This window comes from Trichosurus vulpecula, chromosome 6 (assembly GCF_011100635.1).
Source record: "Trichosurus vulpecula isolate mTriVul1 chromosome 6, mTriVul1.pri, whole genome shotgun sequence".
Lineage (NCBI taxonomy): Eukaryota > Metazoa > Chordata > Mammalia > Diprotodontia > Phalangeridae > Trichosurus > Trichosurus vulpecula.
In genome coordinates, this window is record NC_050578.1 from 274594907 (window position 1) to 274612952 (window position 18046).

General features: G+C 53.6%; 1 protein-coding gene across 11 annotated transcripts; it reads right to left on the reverse strand.

Annotated features, from left to right (window-relative positions):
• Positions 1-2316: 2316 nt before the first annotated feature.
• Positions 2317-16706, reverse strand: SF1 (splicing factor 1). Of its 11 annotated transcripts, XM_036762931.1 has the most exons (14): positions 16251-16448; positions 14707-14835; positions 11937-12012; positions 8684-8836; positions 8383-8472; positions 7895-8078; positions 7207-7322; positions 6998-7105; positions 5720-5900; positions 5181-5454; positions 4727-4786; positions 4425-4601; positions 3532-3736; positions 2317-3078 (listed from the first exon to the last, which is right to left on the reverse strand). In XM_036762931.1, exons 1-14 carry the CDS (start codon positions 16279-16281, stop codon positions 2952-2954), a joined length of 1911 nt encoding a protein of 636 aa, XP_036618826.1. In that variant the 5' UTR covers positions 16282-16448; the 3' UTR covers positions 2317-2951. The 11 variants fall into 11 exon arrangements, with proteins under 11 accessions (XP_036618826.1, XP_036618821.1, XP_036618823.1 ...); XM_036762926.1 differs by lacking the exon at positions 3532-3736 and having other exon boundaries at positions 5177-5454; positions 16251-16706; XM_036762928.1 differs by lacking the exon at positions 3532-3736 and having other exon boundaries at positions 16251-16450.
• Positions 16707-18046: the final 1340 nt, after the last annotated feature.

Genomic DNA, 18046 nt, shown 5'->3' on the forward strand with positions numbered 1-18046 from the left:
CCACCTTCAAGCAGGGCAATGCCACACTCAAACCTGGCAGCCATATGGAAGAGACTGGAAGGAGGGAAGCCTTCAGGCCATGGGACATGTGGTTCTTAATCCAGGATCCAAGGAGCCTAATCCCTTAGGCTGGCCTCAGTATTTCCATCTCTAAAATGAAAACACTGTACTAAACCTGAGACTTCTAGAAAGCAACGCTGCCTTGTCTGAGCTTTTTGACCAAACTTTAAATGACGTCAGCAAGCGGCCACAGATTAAGGTTTAACTACCTGAAACCTGTGGCTCCGTGGCCAGGCAAAAGCCAACCAGCCTCCCATGGATCCAAGTCCTTTTGGATACTACAAAGGTTCCAACTCTTTCTCCTGAAGAGGGGACTGGCCCACCTCTCCCCCACCCTGTGGAGAAAGGAATTCCCTTCCATCAAAGGCACACCATCCCCACTTAATAGCTTCATTTTGCCTGTGGTCCCTCCTTTTCCCAAACAGGCTGAGTTTTTGTGGGGACTATCTTGGGCTCCACAAGCCCCTGCCCATTCAAGCCCTCACTCCAAAAAGGTCTCATCAGTTGTCCCCACACCCTGCCATAAGGCTTCTGATCACTTAGGACTAGAGCAGAAAGGCCATCTTGGAGATCTGCAAGGTCCAATCTTTTTTTTTTTTTTTGCAGGCGAGGCGGAAGGCCTACCAGGTAGATTCAAACTTAAGGCCCTGATGCCCAATCCCCTGCTGGCACATTGTCACTGGCACTTGCTTAAGAGTTGCTCAGCTTCAGAAAAGGCTTTCCCTGCCCTGCCACCTGAAGGCCAGCCGTCCCACAGGTACAGGGCTGGCCCCTCTAGTGGCCAGACTGAGTCTGCCACCCCAGCAAGATCCGGGTGCCTCATAATCCAGGGTTCACTTAGCCCTGGCCCTGGCAGGCACAAGCAATCTGCCTCTGCATGATGCTTAGCCCTTTTCTGTACCCCGGAAACAGGGCACCTGTCTCTGAGCAGATCTTGGGTTTCTCCACAAGCCTCGGCCAACTCGGTGTCCAATTCACTGTGACCTTTCCCTTGTGGTATCAGTTCACTGCTCCCTTTCCAGACCATGGACTTCAAAGCTCATTCTCCAGCTGGGGGGGGGGGGATGCTCTTAAACTTTTGCCCATTTCAGGAAGGATTGGTGTGGGAGAGAAAACCTCCACCCATTCCTGGCACTGCCTTTACACGAGCGAACAGACGGGAAACTTGTCAGGGAGGATAAGTGTTTCTCTGCTGCCTCAACTTTCCCATTCATCGGCTTGGTATCACCAAATCCTTGATGAAGGTGGATAGAGGGAAGCAGAGGGAATGATCCCAAGAGTCTAGCAGTCTTCAGAGGAGAAAGCCCAGTGAGCTGGGCTGTGGCTAAGCCCTTGATTGATTTTGTTTCTAAAACTCATACAGCAACGCTCAGCCTCCTCCAGAGCTTCAAAGGGCTAATTAACCACCCTATGAGCCCACCAGGGAAACCAAGGCAGGAGGCGAACAATGAGACTCAAGGTTCAAGAGAAGGAAGCTTCGCAATCACCCCCCACCTCTTCCCTTCAAAGCTTAAACTCTGAGGGGAGAGAACCACTCCTAGGCTTTACAAAGGCTTTGGATTCTGGACACATCCTCCCCTTGCAATGGAAAGCTAGGAAGGAACAGTCACAGAAGAGGATCTGGCCCTAAGCTGCACCTGTGCTGGGGCCTCTGGGTCATAAGTTGCCCAAAAGGGAGAACAGCAGCAGGTAGCTATGGAGTATCCAAGGTATCCCCAGAGGGAGGGTGGATGTGCAGCTCAGCCATGGGCCCAGAGGGAGGGAGATACACTCTTAATTAGCTGTCAATGTGACCCCAGGCCAATGGTTTTTGGGGCTGTTCCCTGTGGGTGCAGGACCACCAGACTGGGCAGAATATAGTAGAAGAGACTCTCACGAGCAAGAAAATGCTTCTCAGAGAGCAGCACCAGGTAAGGGGAGCTCAGTTGCCTTCCCACTCTCTGTCCCGGCTCTGGAGAGGCTAAAAGCCACTTGGCGGGGTTAATTTTAGCTGCTCTGTGCTTGACGTGACAGGCCGGATTAGCTAGCCTGACCTTTCAGGGAGGCCCCAGAGCCTGTCAGGTGGGTGGCTGCCTGCCTGCAGACATAAATCCCCAAACCCTGGCCACTCCCAGGGAGGGCCTTTAAAGAGCTGGAGGTCTTTCAGTTATGTTAGCCCACCCTACCTGGGGGCAGAGCCCCAACACTGGCTAGGGAGATGAAGTACATATTCAAAGGCAAAGGAGAGTCCAGAACAGAAGACCCAGGAAGCCACACTGCTGTTTTACTCAATGGAACATCCCCTTTTAATGCAGTGTTTTACTGTACACCAAATAGGCCAAAAGAAATTTCTGCAGAGAAAGCGGTGAGGAGGAGAGAGCGCTTTACACATCATTGTCCACATAATCACTCCATGAAGAGGGAAGGGGGGAGGGAGGGAGCAGAGGGGTACCCTCTCCCCCCACCACAAAACATTCGGACATTTGGGACTAAAATAAATTGAAGAAAGACATTCTGTCAGCAGGAGGAGCGAATGGGATCTGAAAGCAGGCAGGAGGCGGAAACCCTGCCACTGCCCCACAAGGGGATTTGTGAGGGGCTGGACACAACTTCTTCAGGCTCTCTCTCTCTAAAACTCCCAAGCCAAGACGGAAGGCCCCTGATGCCCTTTCTACCCAGCCCACCATGGGGGAAATCTCCATTTGCTCCCTCTGCTGCAGAAAGCCAACAATCTAGGCCTGGGAAGAAGGAAAGGGGGCCTAACTGCAGCGGAAGACCGGGGACAGCATCTCCTTGGACGGAGTCTGAGGAAAGGAAGAGAAAAGGAAATACAAAGGAAAAGGAAGAAAAAAAAATAATAAAAAATTCACGATATGGAGCCAGCGTGTTCCGATTCCGTCCACAAAAATAAGTCAGGCTGCCTTGCCGAACCATCCTGTCCACCAGGGGCGCTGCTGAGGCTGTCTCCCCGGAAGGGTCACCAATGGGCGCGGAAAGTCCTCACTCGCATGGCGCGGGCCACCGCCGCGGGGACGGATCCTGGCGGCCCCGTTTGGGGAGGGGCAAGGGGAGTTGGGTGAGGAGAGAGAAGACAAAGAAGAGACTCGATGCTACGGGGTGCCAGGAGAGCCCAAGCTGGCGCCCCTACTATCGCCTGCCTGCTTCCCAAGCGAGTCCTCAGTCGCCCGGGACAGGCTTCCTCGCACAGCCCAGCCCTGTGCGTGCACACACACACAACATGCGTGCGTCCCAATGTCTGGCTCCATATGGTGAGGTTCGGCGTGTGTTTTAACGAGACCAATTATATATATATATAATATATATATAATATATATATTTTCTTAAAAAAAAAATCAAGTCTAGTTCTGTGGTGGAGGCGGTGGGGGAGCTGGAGGCATCCCGAAGGGTGGCATGCCCGCCACCCCCATGCCCATCATGGTGACAAAGTTAGAAGGGTCCATGGGAGGCGGAGGAGGAGGGGGCGGGGCGTACATCATGCCGGCGGAACCAGGTGGCGGAGGCGGCGGAGGGGGGGGGGCCCCGGGCGGCAGAGGCGGCTGGACCCCGGGGGGCAGGGGCACCATAGTGGGGTTGCCTTGCATCTGAGGGGCTCCTGGAGAAGCTGCGGCAGCCGCCTGCTGCTGTTGCCATGGCGGGATGGACCCTGTGCCAGCGCTCGTGGTGGTAGTCGTCGTATCTGGGGTGGTAAAGAAGCCCAAGGTCACACGCGCGGGGGGCACGCCGCGGCTCTGTGAGGCTGCCGGCTCGGGATTTGGGGGCCAGGGGCGCCTGCTCCTTGCTCAGCATGCTTAGTTACATTGGGGGTGGAGGGGGGAGAGGCTGTCTTGGGGAAGGGGAGTGGCAGGGGCGGGCAGGATGTACCCTGGGTCAGCCTAGAGGTCTCTGGGGCTTCACAGAAAAAGCCCCTTGTCACCAAGGCCCCAGGAAGGGCTGAGGGGAACACACGAGAACCAGCCCTGACGCCCTTGCCCCCATCACGCCGCCAACGGCACTCTCAGCCTCAAGACCAGTCGCGCTCACGCCACCCCCACCCTGGCCCACCCCTTCAGTCTCACTTCCCTCCATGTCCATGCAGCCAGAGAGCCCCCCCTTCACGTGAAGCCATCCTTGCCCCAGACCACCCCGGGCTCACACCGGCTGCCTACACTAGTGGTCCAGCAGGGAGGAAAATGAGGCCTGCCCCCCAACAGGCCCCAAGGCCTTGACATCCACCATACCAGAATCACGCCACACCACACATCATGGAACCTTATTCCTAAACCCACCCACTCTAGCTTGTTATGCCACCCACCATGAGATCATCTGGATGGCTGTCGCCTCCCCCACTGCCCCCCCTCCCCCACAACGAGGAGTCTTCTACTCACTTTGCTGCCATGGCAAGGGGGTACTGGAAGCCATACTGCTGCTGGGCGGCGGGGGAGGCGGAGGCTGCTGCTGCTGCTGCTGCCATGGGGGAAGAGGGCCAGAGGGAGGGGGTGGGGGCTGCCCACTGGGAGGCGGCGGCGGCGGCATCATGCCCATAGGCGGAGGCGGCATCATACCTGTAAGGCAGAAGAAAAGGGTGAGACCACAAGGCACAGCCACTGCTTAAAGTTCCCGAGGCAGGGGAGGCGAGTGGCCACATGAGGGGGGGTACCCCCCCATGCCGGACACCCAGCTCCATTACCTTTTCCTTGATGTAGGCGATAGACCCCAGAGCCCACAGGCGTACTTCCCAGGTACTGATCTTGATGGAAGGAAGAGCAGGGACTTAGCAGGACATTTGAACTGGCTAGATAAGACTCCCGCCCCCACTGCCACCGCCACAGCCGCAGCCCAGGGTTTGTTACTCCAGGTAAGAGGGTCCAAAAGACCCATGAAAACCCCCATATCTGGCCTGCTAGAAGAGCTGATCCCTTCCCCTCCCAACCCAGGGATCAGCTCCCCATGACCAAATGGGAGCTGTGCTCCTCCTTCCCAGCCACAGGCCCATGGAATGCCAAGGGCACACCCCAAATCCAGTCTCCTAGTCCAGTCACTTCGAGAGCTGCTCTAGACTCTCACAGTAGCCTGGCACGACACCTCCCCCCTGCCACAGCCTACCCCAAATCCCCAAGGTTTCTGGTCTGACACTTACTTACCCATTGGAGGAGGGCCATGGTGCCCAGGTGGGTGGGGCCCCTGGTTCATCGGTGGTGGTGGTGGCTGCATCCAGGGGGGTGGAGGCCCATTAGGGTTGTGCTGCATAGGATGACCGCCATGCCCACCTGTCAGGCTGGGCAGCGGATGGGGAAAGTTGTGAGGTCCACCGCCAGGCCCACCAGGTCCTCCGCCATGCATTCCATGGTATGGACGATTCTCTGAGGGTCCCGAGTTCATCCATGGTGGGCGGCTCTGGGTAGTGGACATAAGAGACTATGTGAGAGCATTTCCAGTCTATGCTCTTGCCTGCATTTGTGGGTGGCAACATTGTTCTCTCAGACTGTGTAGCCGGACCCAAAATGGAGGGTGAGAGAACCTCAAAAGATCCCTTTATCTCTTATAATGACCTGACAACCTGGGAGAACAATGTTGCCCAAGTGACCACATCACCTGTCAACCTGAAAACCTGGCTTCTGTTGCTCCCAAACACAAAAGGAAGAGAGCAACCTAGCCAGAGAGTGAAACGCCTAGAACTCACCGGCGGTGGCGGGTTGTTGGCAGGGGCAGCAGGTCGAGGAGCGCTGGCCAGGGGTGTGGTGGCAGGCCCAGAGGCAGAGCCAGCAGAAGCTGGGACAGGAGCTTCACCCAACTCTGCCATGAGGGACAGGTATTCTTTATCCATGCGGGCTTTGTCCTGTGCTGACTGTGGGTCGCCAGGCCTAGAAGGAAAAAAAGAACCTTCCTCAACATGCAAGACTGAAGGCCTTGAAGCTATTGTGCTAGGTCAGCAAAGACACACCAACACATCAAAGAAGGGGCAAGGATTCAAACTGCACCTATTTCTAAGACCTAGGGTTGCTGTGATGGGCTCTGCCTCAGGTTCATTGATGGGACACCACCACCACATGACAAGTGACCCTACTGATTGCTTCAATGAAACCTCTAAAAGTCATAGAAGTGATGGGGGGAGGGGGGAGAGAAGAGGGCAAACCCAGATTCTCACTTAAATCCAGTCATCTTCCTCTGGATTAACAGCATAAAAAAGGAGCAACATGCTCCAGACCTCCCTGGCCACCAAGATCCACATCATGTGCTAGGTTTGTCTACTTGTACGGGACCAACAGAGGGCACTAAGGGTACGATCTTGTAGATATTTTGAGAAGGGGAGGGGGCAGAATTCTGAATTAGGTGCAGAAAAGGGAAATTTTGGAAGTAAATATTATTAATAGTCTTTAGAAAAACTCCAATTCAAGGATGTTTTGCAATCTAAGAAGGCCCATTTGGCATCAGTTTAAAACTTCTGGTCACCACAAACTTATCTCTAGCAGCAATCGGTACATTTGGTACGGATGCAAACACCAACCTCCAGAGACAAAGGCCCAGTTCTTGCTGTGATATTCCCCCTTTCCCCTATGCTCACCATCACTCAGCGCGCGCGCGCACACACATGCACGCACAGGATGGTAGAAGGCCTGCTTTACCCAGCTGATCAAGTTCAACCTTGGCTTGGGCTCAGCTTAAACTACCTCTACTTTTAACATACAAAGGGCAGTTAGGGGGCACCAGGCACCAAAGGGCACACAGCTGGATCTGGAGGCAGGAAGACTTGCGTTCAAATTCAGCCTTACTAGTTATGTTACCCTGGGCAAGTCATTCAACCTGTCTTCAATCTTCCCATCTATAAAATGAGGATGACAGAAGCAGTCACCTCCCCGGGTCACTGTGAGAGTCAGGTGAGATCCCACCTGTCAAGTGCTTGGCACAGAGACCAGGCCAGTGAGCAAGAACCACTTAAACACTTAAACACAGGGCCCACCTTTGGAATTTGCAGTCAGAAGCGATGTGGCCGGCCCCTCCACACTTGGTGCAGACGGTGGTATTTGTGATGCTTCGGGTCTCTGAACTCTGCCATGGTCTTAAAATCCTGCCAAGAAAGGAGGAGTCAGCTCGAGGGCGGAGCTCCCTCTTTCCACCCCCGCCAGGCCTTTCCTCCACAACCACTCTGAAAACCACTTGCCCAAATACCTGTTGTCATCCTCCCGGAGAGTCCCATTCAAGCGGGCTAACTCTCGAAGCTGCATCTTCCGTAGGTCATTCTGGTCCTCTGGCGTTTCAATGCCCTGTTTCAGAATGTTCCGGATCTAGGAAGTTACAGAGATCAAGGGGTAACTCAAAACAAAGAATGGCATTCAAGTGAACTCCTGCATCTCCAAATACAGGCCAAAGGGCCATATACGTCAGACAATTTACACCATCACTTTTTGTAAAAGCCAACAACTGGGAAAAAAAATACCCATGACGTGGGCAACAGTCAAACCAACTACAGTTATAATACCAGTGTCTGGAACATCACTAAGCTTTAAAAACAGAGTAAAAATACAGAGAAGCATGAAAAATGAACTTCTGCAAAGGGAACATGTCTATACTGCAAATGTAAAAATGTGGGGAAAAAGCCCAACCTGAAAGTAAGTACCCATAATTAAGATGGCAAGCGTGGCCCTGCCCTGAACACATGAAAACGCTCCTTCCTCCCTTCTCTGAAGAGGTAGGGACCTTCAGGTATGGAACGCTCTGTCTGCTATTAGTTAGCCAAACTGTCTTCCCATCTTCCCCCCCTTCTCATTTGTTAGAAGAAATGGTTCTCTGAGGGATGTGAGGACAAGCCAGCATTTTGAAAAAGGAGGTTTGTAAAACCATACCAAGATTCACTTACCTGCTCTACTGCCTTTTTGACATTCTCCATGGTGTTGGCAGTAACTAGGGCATGGAGAGGCTCGTCTTCCCCTGGCAGCATCTGCCCATCCTTGCGCCCCACCTTGCCTTCCTTCACAGACCCTTTTCCCCGGATCATAATCTTGGCATTGCACTCTTTCTCGATATTCTTCAAAGTGTTGCCCCTATGAGGTAGGTGCAAAGTGAGAAAAGATTAGTAATTGTAAGACTCCTGTTAACAAAGAGTAGGCAACAAAAATGGGCTAGGCAATGTGGATAAGGAACTGAAAATCCAGAAAACTGCCCCTCTCCCTCCCCCCATGTGACCTCTGGTCAAGTGGCGGACTATGGAGATTTGATTTCTCTGTGGTAAAATGGGGAAGCTCTAGACCAGCTCAAGTACTTTTCCCTACCAAAAACCTAGGAGGAAAAGCAGCCTCTCAAGAGCCCCAGAGTGCCAGCTCTCATCTCTCCTGGGGCTGCGCTCACCTGGGACCAATGAGAAGTCCCACGAAGTTGATTTCTGGATACTCATCTTGCGGTATCATTACCTTGTCGCTTACCCGGGTTGCTGGAGGTCTATACAAGACAACACATTCTCAAGATCACATTCTCAGGGGCACAGCACCTCTCCCCCAATGCCTTCAATTTGCTCTCCTAAGAGATAGCCAACATCAAATCTGTAAAAGCTTGTCTACAGTCCTCCCATTTGAGAGACATGAAAACCAAGGGAAATGGGACCAAATTGGCTTCCATCCACCTCAGAGGTTCTAACTCAGCCCTCCCTCACTTGTAATCTGCAGGTGGTTTGAAGTCGGGGTTGAGCGCCACCATCTCAGTGATGAGGTTGTGTCTTTCTTCCTCCAGCTTCTTCCGGGTCCGAAATTCCCTCGTGTTGAGCCGCTTCCCCTCGCTATTGTAAATGGGCTCAGGGGAAGGGGACCTGTGGGAAACAGCATGGCGTCAAACTCTTCACCCCTCTGCCTGTCCCATCAGGACTACAATAAGTCTTCCCCTGGACCCACCTAACCTCTCAGACCCTAATGCCACTCTTCGGAGGAACCGACCATAACGTGTGCTATTCAATATAGTGTGTGATGGGGAGGCGTAAGCTGGCTTACAACACTGGGGGTAGGGAGAGAAGAGGAAAGGGGATGAGAGGAAAAAATGGACCCTAGCCTTTGTAGGGATACTGGGGGCAGTAAGAATAGTAACTGTGGTTCTCGGCCACACTCTCACCCTGGTAGGCGGAGGGGGGCGGGGGCACATATAAATTGTGTGAATTGAGAAAAAAATGGAATTGGCATGAACGTTCTATGCAACGCAATGAGCCATGAAGTCAAAATTTAGATATTTGTGCTCTACTAGGGAGAAGAATGCCTGTACCCCCCAAACAGCATGACTATTTATTATTCGATAACATAAGCTATCATCATGATTAAATCTTTGATCCAATCTAGCTGGGACTCAAGGCTACCGCAGCTACGTGGCTGCCACAAGGGAGAGAGATGGTTCAAGGCTTCGCGTCTGCTTTTCCATCAATGTCCTGGCAGGCTGCACCAAAGGCCCACGAGTCAACCTGTTTTCTGGCTGTTTAAGGGTTAGAGGTTGGGGAGTCTGAGTAGAGAAAATCGTTAAAATGGTACTGCAGCTTCTAGAAGAGGCTGCGAATGCAGATTTGGTCAAACAAACACCTGCCTAGGGTCTGGGCCTGCAAACAGCAAGGTTGGGGAAAACCCGTCTCGTTCTCCCCCAGGGTTTACAAGCCCAGAAAGCAAAGCAGATTCGTTCTCTTTTTTAAAGAGTAAAATGCTGTTGCTACAAGTAAAAAATACCAATTATAAAAAGGTCAGTTTACCACAGCTGTTTTTGCAGTGATAAAAAAGAGGTTACACTCCTAGAATTTTGAGTATGGTTATAAAAAGGACCAGAGCTTGACATTGTGAATGACAATTTAGTAGCAGCTGCAAGAAGGGAAGAGAGCATATGGATCAGGTTATCAAAAACCATCCTGGAGTAGCCTTGGTTTGAGATGAGAGGCCCTCGCCTTGCCTAGCTGGAGAGCAAGGACTGAAAGCGGCTGCTCCCACTGTCTTCTCAGCCTAAAGGAACCATGTCACGCCACATGTTTGTTAGACACACGGTAGAATAAAAGGTCAGGTTTGTTCATGACTAATGACGACTAAAGGACACCTCCGTTTCTAGCATCTGGATAAACTGTTGGCACAATCCAAGAAGTCAACAGTAGGAAACAAGAGTCCCCCATTGTCATCTACTACCCCATCTTACACACTTAAGCTACAAGAGGTTCATTAACAGTTTAAACTGTGCAAGCTAAGCAGCAATGAAATTGCATGATGTGGCTTAATTTCAAAGTTAATACCTTCTTAAGCAATCACTTAGTAAGATAGGAAACTGATTCATGCGTTTGCCTCCAACCTTGGCCATACGGACTCTCTCCAAAAGAATGGGTGGGGAAGGAAAAACTCGGCTCTGTTCAGGTTTGATGTGTAACCCCAGGCTTGACGTGGAGAAGATCAGACAAGCCTGGCCAGATTTCCACCTGGCCCTGTGCTTCTACCAGGGGACAGGCATGTCTGGCTGACTGGGGACAAAGTTTAGGTTTCCAGCCCTCACACCAAACTGGCTATTGACAACAACTTCACCCCTTCCCATGACCAGGGAAAAAACAAAAGCTAGTTTTCTAGTAGTTAGATTGGTTTAACTTCTTCACCTCCATAACAGCAAATTAGATAAAACTAAACTCTAATCCCAATTCCTCCAGGGAGCAAAGGGTTTGTTAAAAATTCACCTTTTAGAGATTGGTTTAGTAACCTGTAAACACATAGTTAAAGGGAAAAAAGCCAAAAGGGCACTCTACAGTTGTGGCCTGTAACCTAGAACACGTAACCCTCCAAAAAAAAAAAATAAAGAAAAAAGGAAAAAAAAGAAAAAGGAAAAAACAGCCCAACCCACGACAAAACACTGCAAGTGAAAAATTAATGAAATGTAATGGGATAAGTAAAACTAAGGGGTCAATGTGGAGAAGGAAGGAAGTTAATTTGTTTCCTGGCAAACAAGGGGCAGCAGAAAGATGCATGAGTGAGTGGCCTGCGGCCCATTACATCATCTTCCTGATTTAATGCACCATTAATTGGGTAATGAAAGCCAAAAACAAATTAGACACAAAACTCGAGTTTTAAAGCAAAATGAGCTCAATTGTGCTGCATGCTCTAACCGAAAATCGAATGTAAATGGAGGGAGTCTTGCCCTCCTCTTTAGACAACCAGATCACAGCTATTCCAAGATCAACAAGCCAATAAAACAACTGGTTAAAAAAGTGAAGTCCCCCTCAGAGCAACGGTCCGAGACTGTGAGCTGAAAGACCAACGTGACCACAGCTGGTTTGGGAGGGCCCCATTACCCCCGTTAAAAAAAAGGTTTGAGGGCTGCATTTCACCCCAAACAGATGAGAGACCCTAGGCCCTCCTCCCAACACCCCCAGGCATGGGCCAAAGCTGCATTATTATTAGCTGGCAGTGAAGGAAGTTGGTTAGAAATCTCATCTGACTTTAAAACCATGAGGAGAAAACTGGCGTAATCAGATTGAGTGTCTGGGCTGCTTCAACCTCAAGGATGCACAAAAAAATGTATTCTTAATCCTGCACCGTGTGTACCTGTGAGGAAGATGCTACATGGGCTCATGGCCAAAGCAGGCTCTGAAAGGTCAGTTAACTGGCCGCCTGACTTGCCCTGTACCAGTAACAGGTTCAAATCTACACGCTTACCAATTGGAAACCAGTTGTCCATTTCCTGCGACTTTTGGTTTTGCTAAAAATTAAGTTTCATTCCAAATTTCTAACTGTTAACTGCTCGAATATATTGTTATAGAATTGTATTTAAATCTTAGCTTCCCCAAAGAGTCAGAGTACCAAAGGCATCTTATCAGGATTTCATTGAAATGACACATTATGTTGCCACCAAAAATGTATTGAGAAAAAGGTAAAAGCGTTACTGTCAGCTGGTTAAAACTGTTTCCCAACCTGTCCTCAGGGTTAGGGGGGATGCCCAGGTCTCCTGTGCGCAGTTTGCGAGTCAGGTCTTCTATCTGCAGTTGCACTGGAAGAAACCAGGTTAGGAAAGAAAAAAAGGATGGAAAAAAGACAATGTTACCAAAAAACATCTCAAATCTCAACATCAAAGCATGAAGAACTTGGAGACTTTGAAAGGGATGACTGACCAGGGAACAAACTGAGGAAAACCCCCAACCACCTACCAATCATATCCTTGACAGGAGTCCATTTATATCTCTAGCTAGTTTTCTCTTCAGAGAAAGTTATCAATTGGGAAGCAAACAGTTTGTTGGAAGAGGGGTTAGCAATAAAGGCTGCCTAATGACTAAGACTAACAACAAAACAATTTAGGGGGAGCTGAGATGTATCTGCTCTACCAGTCCCAGTGACAAAAGCTTGCTACAATTGGCAACAGAAATAATCATGGAGATCAGCAATACCCCTGCCCCGCCCCTCCCCCCCCACCAGGTAATCTCTTCAGGGCCAAGTTTTTTTCTTTTTTTCCATTAGAACAAGTAACATGATTTGTGCTGAGGACCAATTAATAAATACAGGGCAGGATTAATATGGGAAGTGATACCAGTTGAGCAAAGATCATTTCCTTCCCAGTGTAGATCGTGCTACTGGGCATACTGATTCTCCTTCCAAATCCCCTTAAGATAATCTGGTGATCGCTTCAACACCTTACAGTACAGAGATTCACATACATCCTATTTCATACCACCAGGCCCATCCATATTAGATATAGCTGCCAATATACCTGCTATTCACGTGTTAGGTTACAAGCGATATACATAAATAAACCAATAGCCACAGATGCAAGAATTGTTTTGGGGTTTTGTTTTTTACCACAAAGGTTTTAGGGGGACAGGCACAAAAGGCAAAAGGGAGTAACATGTGACCCCCCACCTTGGTTCTCGACATTCGAGGCTGTATAGAAGAAAGGAAGGTGAGGGTTTCACAATCATATTAATAATAATGATGATAATCTACCAGTGTCCCTGAGCGACCATTATTTGATTTCAGAGATAATGAGACCTGTAGGGACACAAGACCATTTTCCCCAAAGGTGTTTGAGTGATCACCTACTTCTTACCTTTAAACCAAGTGAGAGTTTGGATTGTTAGGCAAACCTGCAACCAAGGGCAATGTCCTACCAAGCTTTTAACTGAATGGGAGTTAACGTACTTCCAACTGAAGGTATCTACTTTCTTCTCTCATGCCAGAGCCCAGGTTCAGCAGCCCAAGGTGAGATTCACCTTCACGATTACAATTTACTTACTGAAATGTGGGTATGGGAGACTTAAGAGACACAGTTTCTCTTGGCCTTCTGGATAAAGCCCAACACACTAATGACTAATGCAATTCCTTGCACCAGTGGTTGGTTGTGTCTAAGTTCTGTGGTTTGGGGTTAACTAAGTTCTACCCTGGGTTGCCCTTTGACTCTACACTGATTACTGCTGTAAATAACTCTGGGGCTTTGTCCATTAACACAGAGACCGAAGTACAAAGCGGTCTATAGTGCTGGGCTGCTTTCCAAGGCAAAGGGTCTCTCTCTCGCCTTTCCTAAATGTGTTAGTTTCCCAGAGCAACCTTCCACTAGAGGGCAGGCTTTCCAGGGTAAGGAAGGCCAATCAGAAGGCCCACATCTGGGGTCATCTGCACCTAAGGAGCCCCATGGAGGCCCAGAAAGAGGTCAAAACTCTCAGGTTTGCAAAGGCAGAAAAAAGAAATCCATGGCACAGACCCAGGAAAACACCTTTGCTGCCTGCCTTGAAGAGGCCTCTGGATTTGTTTAAGGCCACAGCCTCCTTAAACGAAAAATGAATTGTTTAAATGGACTTTTTTAGACACCTGCGCAAGTTTGCAAATGAACACAAGTTCTTGCATTAAAACCTTTTATCAAAAAACCAGACAGGTCACTTGGAGGTTAACTTCAACTGCAATGTGGCAGTTATTCCCAATACAGAAGCAATTCTTTTAACACCTGAAATGTCCCATCTCCCCAAGTAACATTAGACTTTTTCGACTACCCAACCCCAGCTCCGTTCACAAGCAGTATCCCTTTTCCAGAAAAGTTCTTTATGAGCGAATACAAGAGCCTCTTTCAAACAGTTCCAGAGACCAAACCAGAACAGATGCTGAGGGGGGAAGGTTCAATTTCTGGAACCAAACGTAAGGAAAGATTAACCACCACCACCACCACATTTTCTCTTAAGCATCTATGACATTAAAATTCAGCTGTTGCAGCTTTTTGCACCCCTTGCAGGCCACACCATGGCACCACTTTGGAAGATGCTATCCTTGTTGGGCAAAAGAAGGGGCACTCACTTCCACAAGCGCCTGCTTATTGGGGACCCCTAGAAACCCTGACTTAAGAGGCTTGATCCCCCTGCCTTTCCCCACCTCATTAACTGAGTAAGCAGTTGTTCTGAGGGAAAATGCAGGTGGGACTAATCTCATTCTCTGTCCCCAGGATTCCACCACCCCCTACACACACACTTTCCTGGCACCCATGGAGAACAAGGCTGTGGTGAACAGACCGGGACAGGGCTGCTCAGTGCAGTACTCATTAAGCAAACACTGGTGAGTTCAAACGTTAAACAGTCATAACCTGACGATAGCCCAAGTTTTTAAAACTTTGAAAACAAAATTATGACACTTCGTTCAGCAGTCAGTGACGTTTCTCAGATGAGCCACAACACCATTCGATAGGTCTGCATACAGAACGTGTATTTACCTATATAAGCTCTTTCTTGCTCCCGAGTAAGTCCAGGGGGGATGACCGTGGGCATTCCCGGAATCACCGTCTTCTGTTCCATCGTATCCTGGTTCCATCGGCTCCTCTTCCGCTTCTTATTTGGGAAATCTGGGGGTAAACGTTGTCCGTTAGACCCAAACAAAACCTGCAGAGCTGCCGGCGTAGATCCTACGGTGGGCCCGGGGACGCCTGATGCCGGCCCAAAAGCTGAGTCCCAGGCGGGGATCTCAAACCTTCCACAAGCACAAGAAAGGAGCAGAGTCTGAGAAACCTCAGGGGACCCCAGTTTGAACCCAGGTCACTACAAACTCCCAAACCTCGCAGTGACCGGGGGCTTGACCAGAGACTGGACTTGGACCACGGGTTCATGAGGCTTCCTGCTGAGCCTCCGCTAACAGGGGTGACACTTGGAAACCCTGAGCGCCCCCCCCCATCTGAGCACGACCAGGCCCAAGACTCAGGGGACCCCCCCCATACACCCAAGGCAACCGCGGGCAGGCCGAGGGAGGGCCGCGATGCCCCCAGCTCCGGGACCCTCGTGCCCCACTCTCACCGCCCGACAGGCCCAGCATGGCCGAGGCTCCTCCGCCAGCCCCCGGCCCTCCTTCCTCACAGGCCGCCCCATAGGAGGCGGGAGTGCCCCAGCCCCCTCCCTCTCCACCCGTCCACCAGGAGGCGCCCGCAGTGGAAGCTGCCTCAGCTCGGGCCCCCTTCCCCCCCTTCGATTGGCTTCCATAGGCGCGCAGGCGCACCAAAGAGCCCCGGCGCGGCCGGCCAAGCAGCCCGCGCCTGCGCGCGGCGTTTCCGTCCCTGCCCTGCCCCCTCCCAACCCGTAAAGGACGGCGCGTGCGCGCCCGCCGCCCCCCCCCCCCCGGCTCGGGCTGCGCGCGCAGGCGGCGGCGGCGTGCCCCCCACCACGGGCCCGGGGCCCCCCCGCCCCCTCCCCCTTCCCCCCCGCTGCGCGCGCGCCCCGCCCGCCCCGCCGCCGCGTGCCGCCGCCGTAGTGCCGCGCGCCCCTCGGGCGGCCGGCCTGTCCGCGCGCCGCCGGCCTCTCTCTCGCTCGCTCTCAGCGTCCGACTCACCTCCTCCCCCGCCGGCCGGGCCCGGCTGCGGGTCCTGGAGCGGCTGCGGCGGCGGCTGCGGCGGCGACACGTGCTGGAAGAGCGCCGGCGGCTGGGGCGGCTGCGGCGGAGGAGGCGGCGGGGGCGGCTGCGCCTGCGGCTGCGGGTACGCGGGGCCCGGCGGCGGGGGCGGCTGCGGCGGGGGCCCGGAGGCCGGACCGGGGGCGGCTGCGGGCGGCGGTGGGGGCGGGGGCGGCGGCGGCAGCGCCGCGAAGGGGAAGGCCGCGGCCAGCGGCGCCGCCATCAGCCCCGGGCCCACGGGCCCCAGCGGCAGTCCCGCCCCGGGCCCCGGCCCGCTCCCCCCCGGCCCCGGCGGCGGCGGCGGCGGCGGCTCGAAGGCCCGCTTGGGCCCGGGCCCCGGGGGGAGGCCGGGCGGGGCCGCGGCCGGCGGGTGCAGCTTACCCAGCGGCGTGGCGTTCGCTCCGGTCGCCATGGCGCCCCTGGGGACCGGCGGTGAGGGCGGCTCCGGGGCGGCGACTTGGGCTTCGCGAACCTTCGCGGGGCCGCGGCGCGGGCGGCGAGCCTACTCCGAGCGGACCGGACCGCACCGCGGAGCGAGCGCGAGCTCCTTCCTCTCACGCGGCGGGCGCGGCGGCGACGACGGCGGGCGGGCGGCGCGAGACGCACAAAGAGGGAGGAGGGGGGCTCCGGGGACGAGGGGGCGGGCCAGCGGACGGAGCGCCCGCCGCCGATTGGTGATCGCTCGGGCCGGGGCGGGGATGGTGGCGCTCGGATTGGCGGAGCCGCGGCCGGGCGCTAGGTGAGCCGGGATTGGCCCGAGCCGTTAGGAGGAGAGAGGAAATGGCGGCCGGGGTGGGAGGGGGCGCGGTGCACTCTCCATTTGTTACTGCGCGAACTGAGTTCTAGACTACCTGGGTGCGTGGGGGGAGGGGAAACGGAGAACTCTATGACGTCAAGGAGCAGAGGCCCTCTAATTGGCTGATCTGAGTACAGTCCGTCAAGCGCAGAAGTGGGTCGGGATTGGCTGCGCCAAATTCTCGCCTCTCGCCCCACCCCCACCCCCTTCGCCCAGGAGAGCAGTTTCCCCCTGATTGGAGAAGAGGGCACGGCCCTCCGGGAGGGGGGGGGGCGGTGCTTGCGCACGGAGCCCCATGGCGGGGAGGTGGGCCGGCTGGAAGGCGACCCGCCCCTCGCCGGCGGCAGAGAGTAGTGGAGTTCCCACCTGGCCGTAGTGCTTTGCTACGTGATCTCAGGCTCTCTGTCCCCCCCCCCCCCCCCCCCGTGCTGATCTGACCGGAAGAGACCCAGGAATCTGTGCTGCTTTAGGTGGGGAAACTGAGGCCCAGAGGTGCCACTTCCTCCCGGACAAGTGTGGGCAGTGCAGGAGCTTGGTCTCGTCCCCACTCCAGGGCCGGGGGCCCATCCGTCCCTTCTGGTTTTGGAGCCCGGGTCAGCGGATCGGTGCTGGCCCGGTTCAGGTTCGCAGCCTGGGAGCCCAGGGGACCATGGCATCATCGTGCCCCCGTCCCATCCACTCCCAGCCACACCTGCCAAACCGATTTGGACCCGCACGGCCTCGCCCCCTTGTCCTGAGACCCTCCGTGGCCGCTGCCCACCTCCGGCGGGGGAACGCCCCCCTCCTGCCCCCAGCATCATCCCCCTTCTCGTCCTGGCCCAGGGCCGACCCCACCGGACCGCGGTCTCCCTCCTGCGCGCAGACGTGCCCAGCAGAGGGGACCTGCGGCCTTCTAGGTCCTCGGGTTCAGCCTTTTGCCCAAGTCCAAGTCCTCTTCATTCCAAATCCCCTTGGGGATTCTGTGAACTTGGATTCAGTCAGAGGGCCGCACTTGAGGACCTCGAGGGCCTCTCCAGACCCCTGCCCTGTATCTTCTCATCTGTACTTGGGACCCCCCCCCCCCCACTTAGAAGAGCAGTTAGCGTTCATTTCCTCTGTACCGGCATCCCCGGCGCAGGACCCGGTGTTTGGTAAAAGCTTAACGAACGCTGTCGGTGTTACCGCGTCTGAGATCACAGGTACATCCTTCAGCTCGGCATTTAAAGCTTTTCCAGGCTCATCCTTCAGTCGCCTCTGGTCCTTCGGGTCCGCACTTGGGGTTTTCTTGTCCGAGACGTTAGACGGTTGGCCGTGTCCTTCTCCAGCTCATTTCACAGATGGGGAAACTGAGGCAAAGAGGGTGAAGTGATTTGCCCAGGGTCACCCAGCTAGGAAGTGAGTT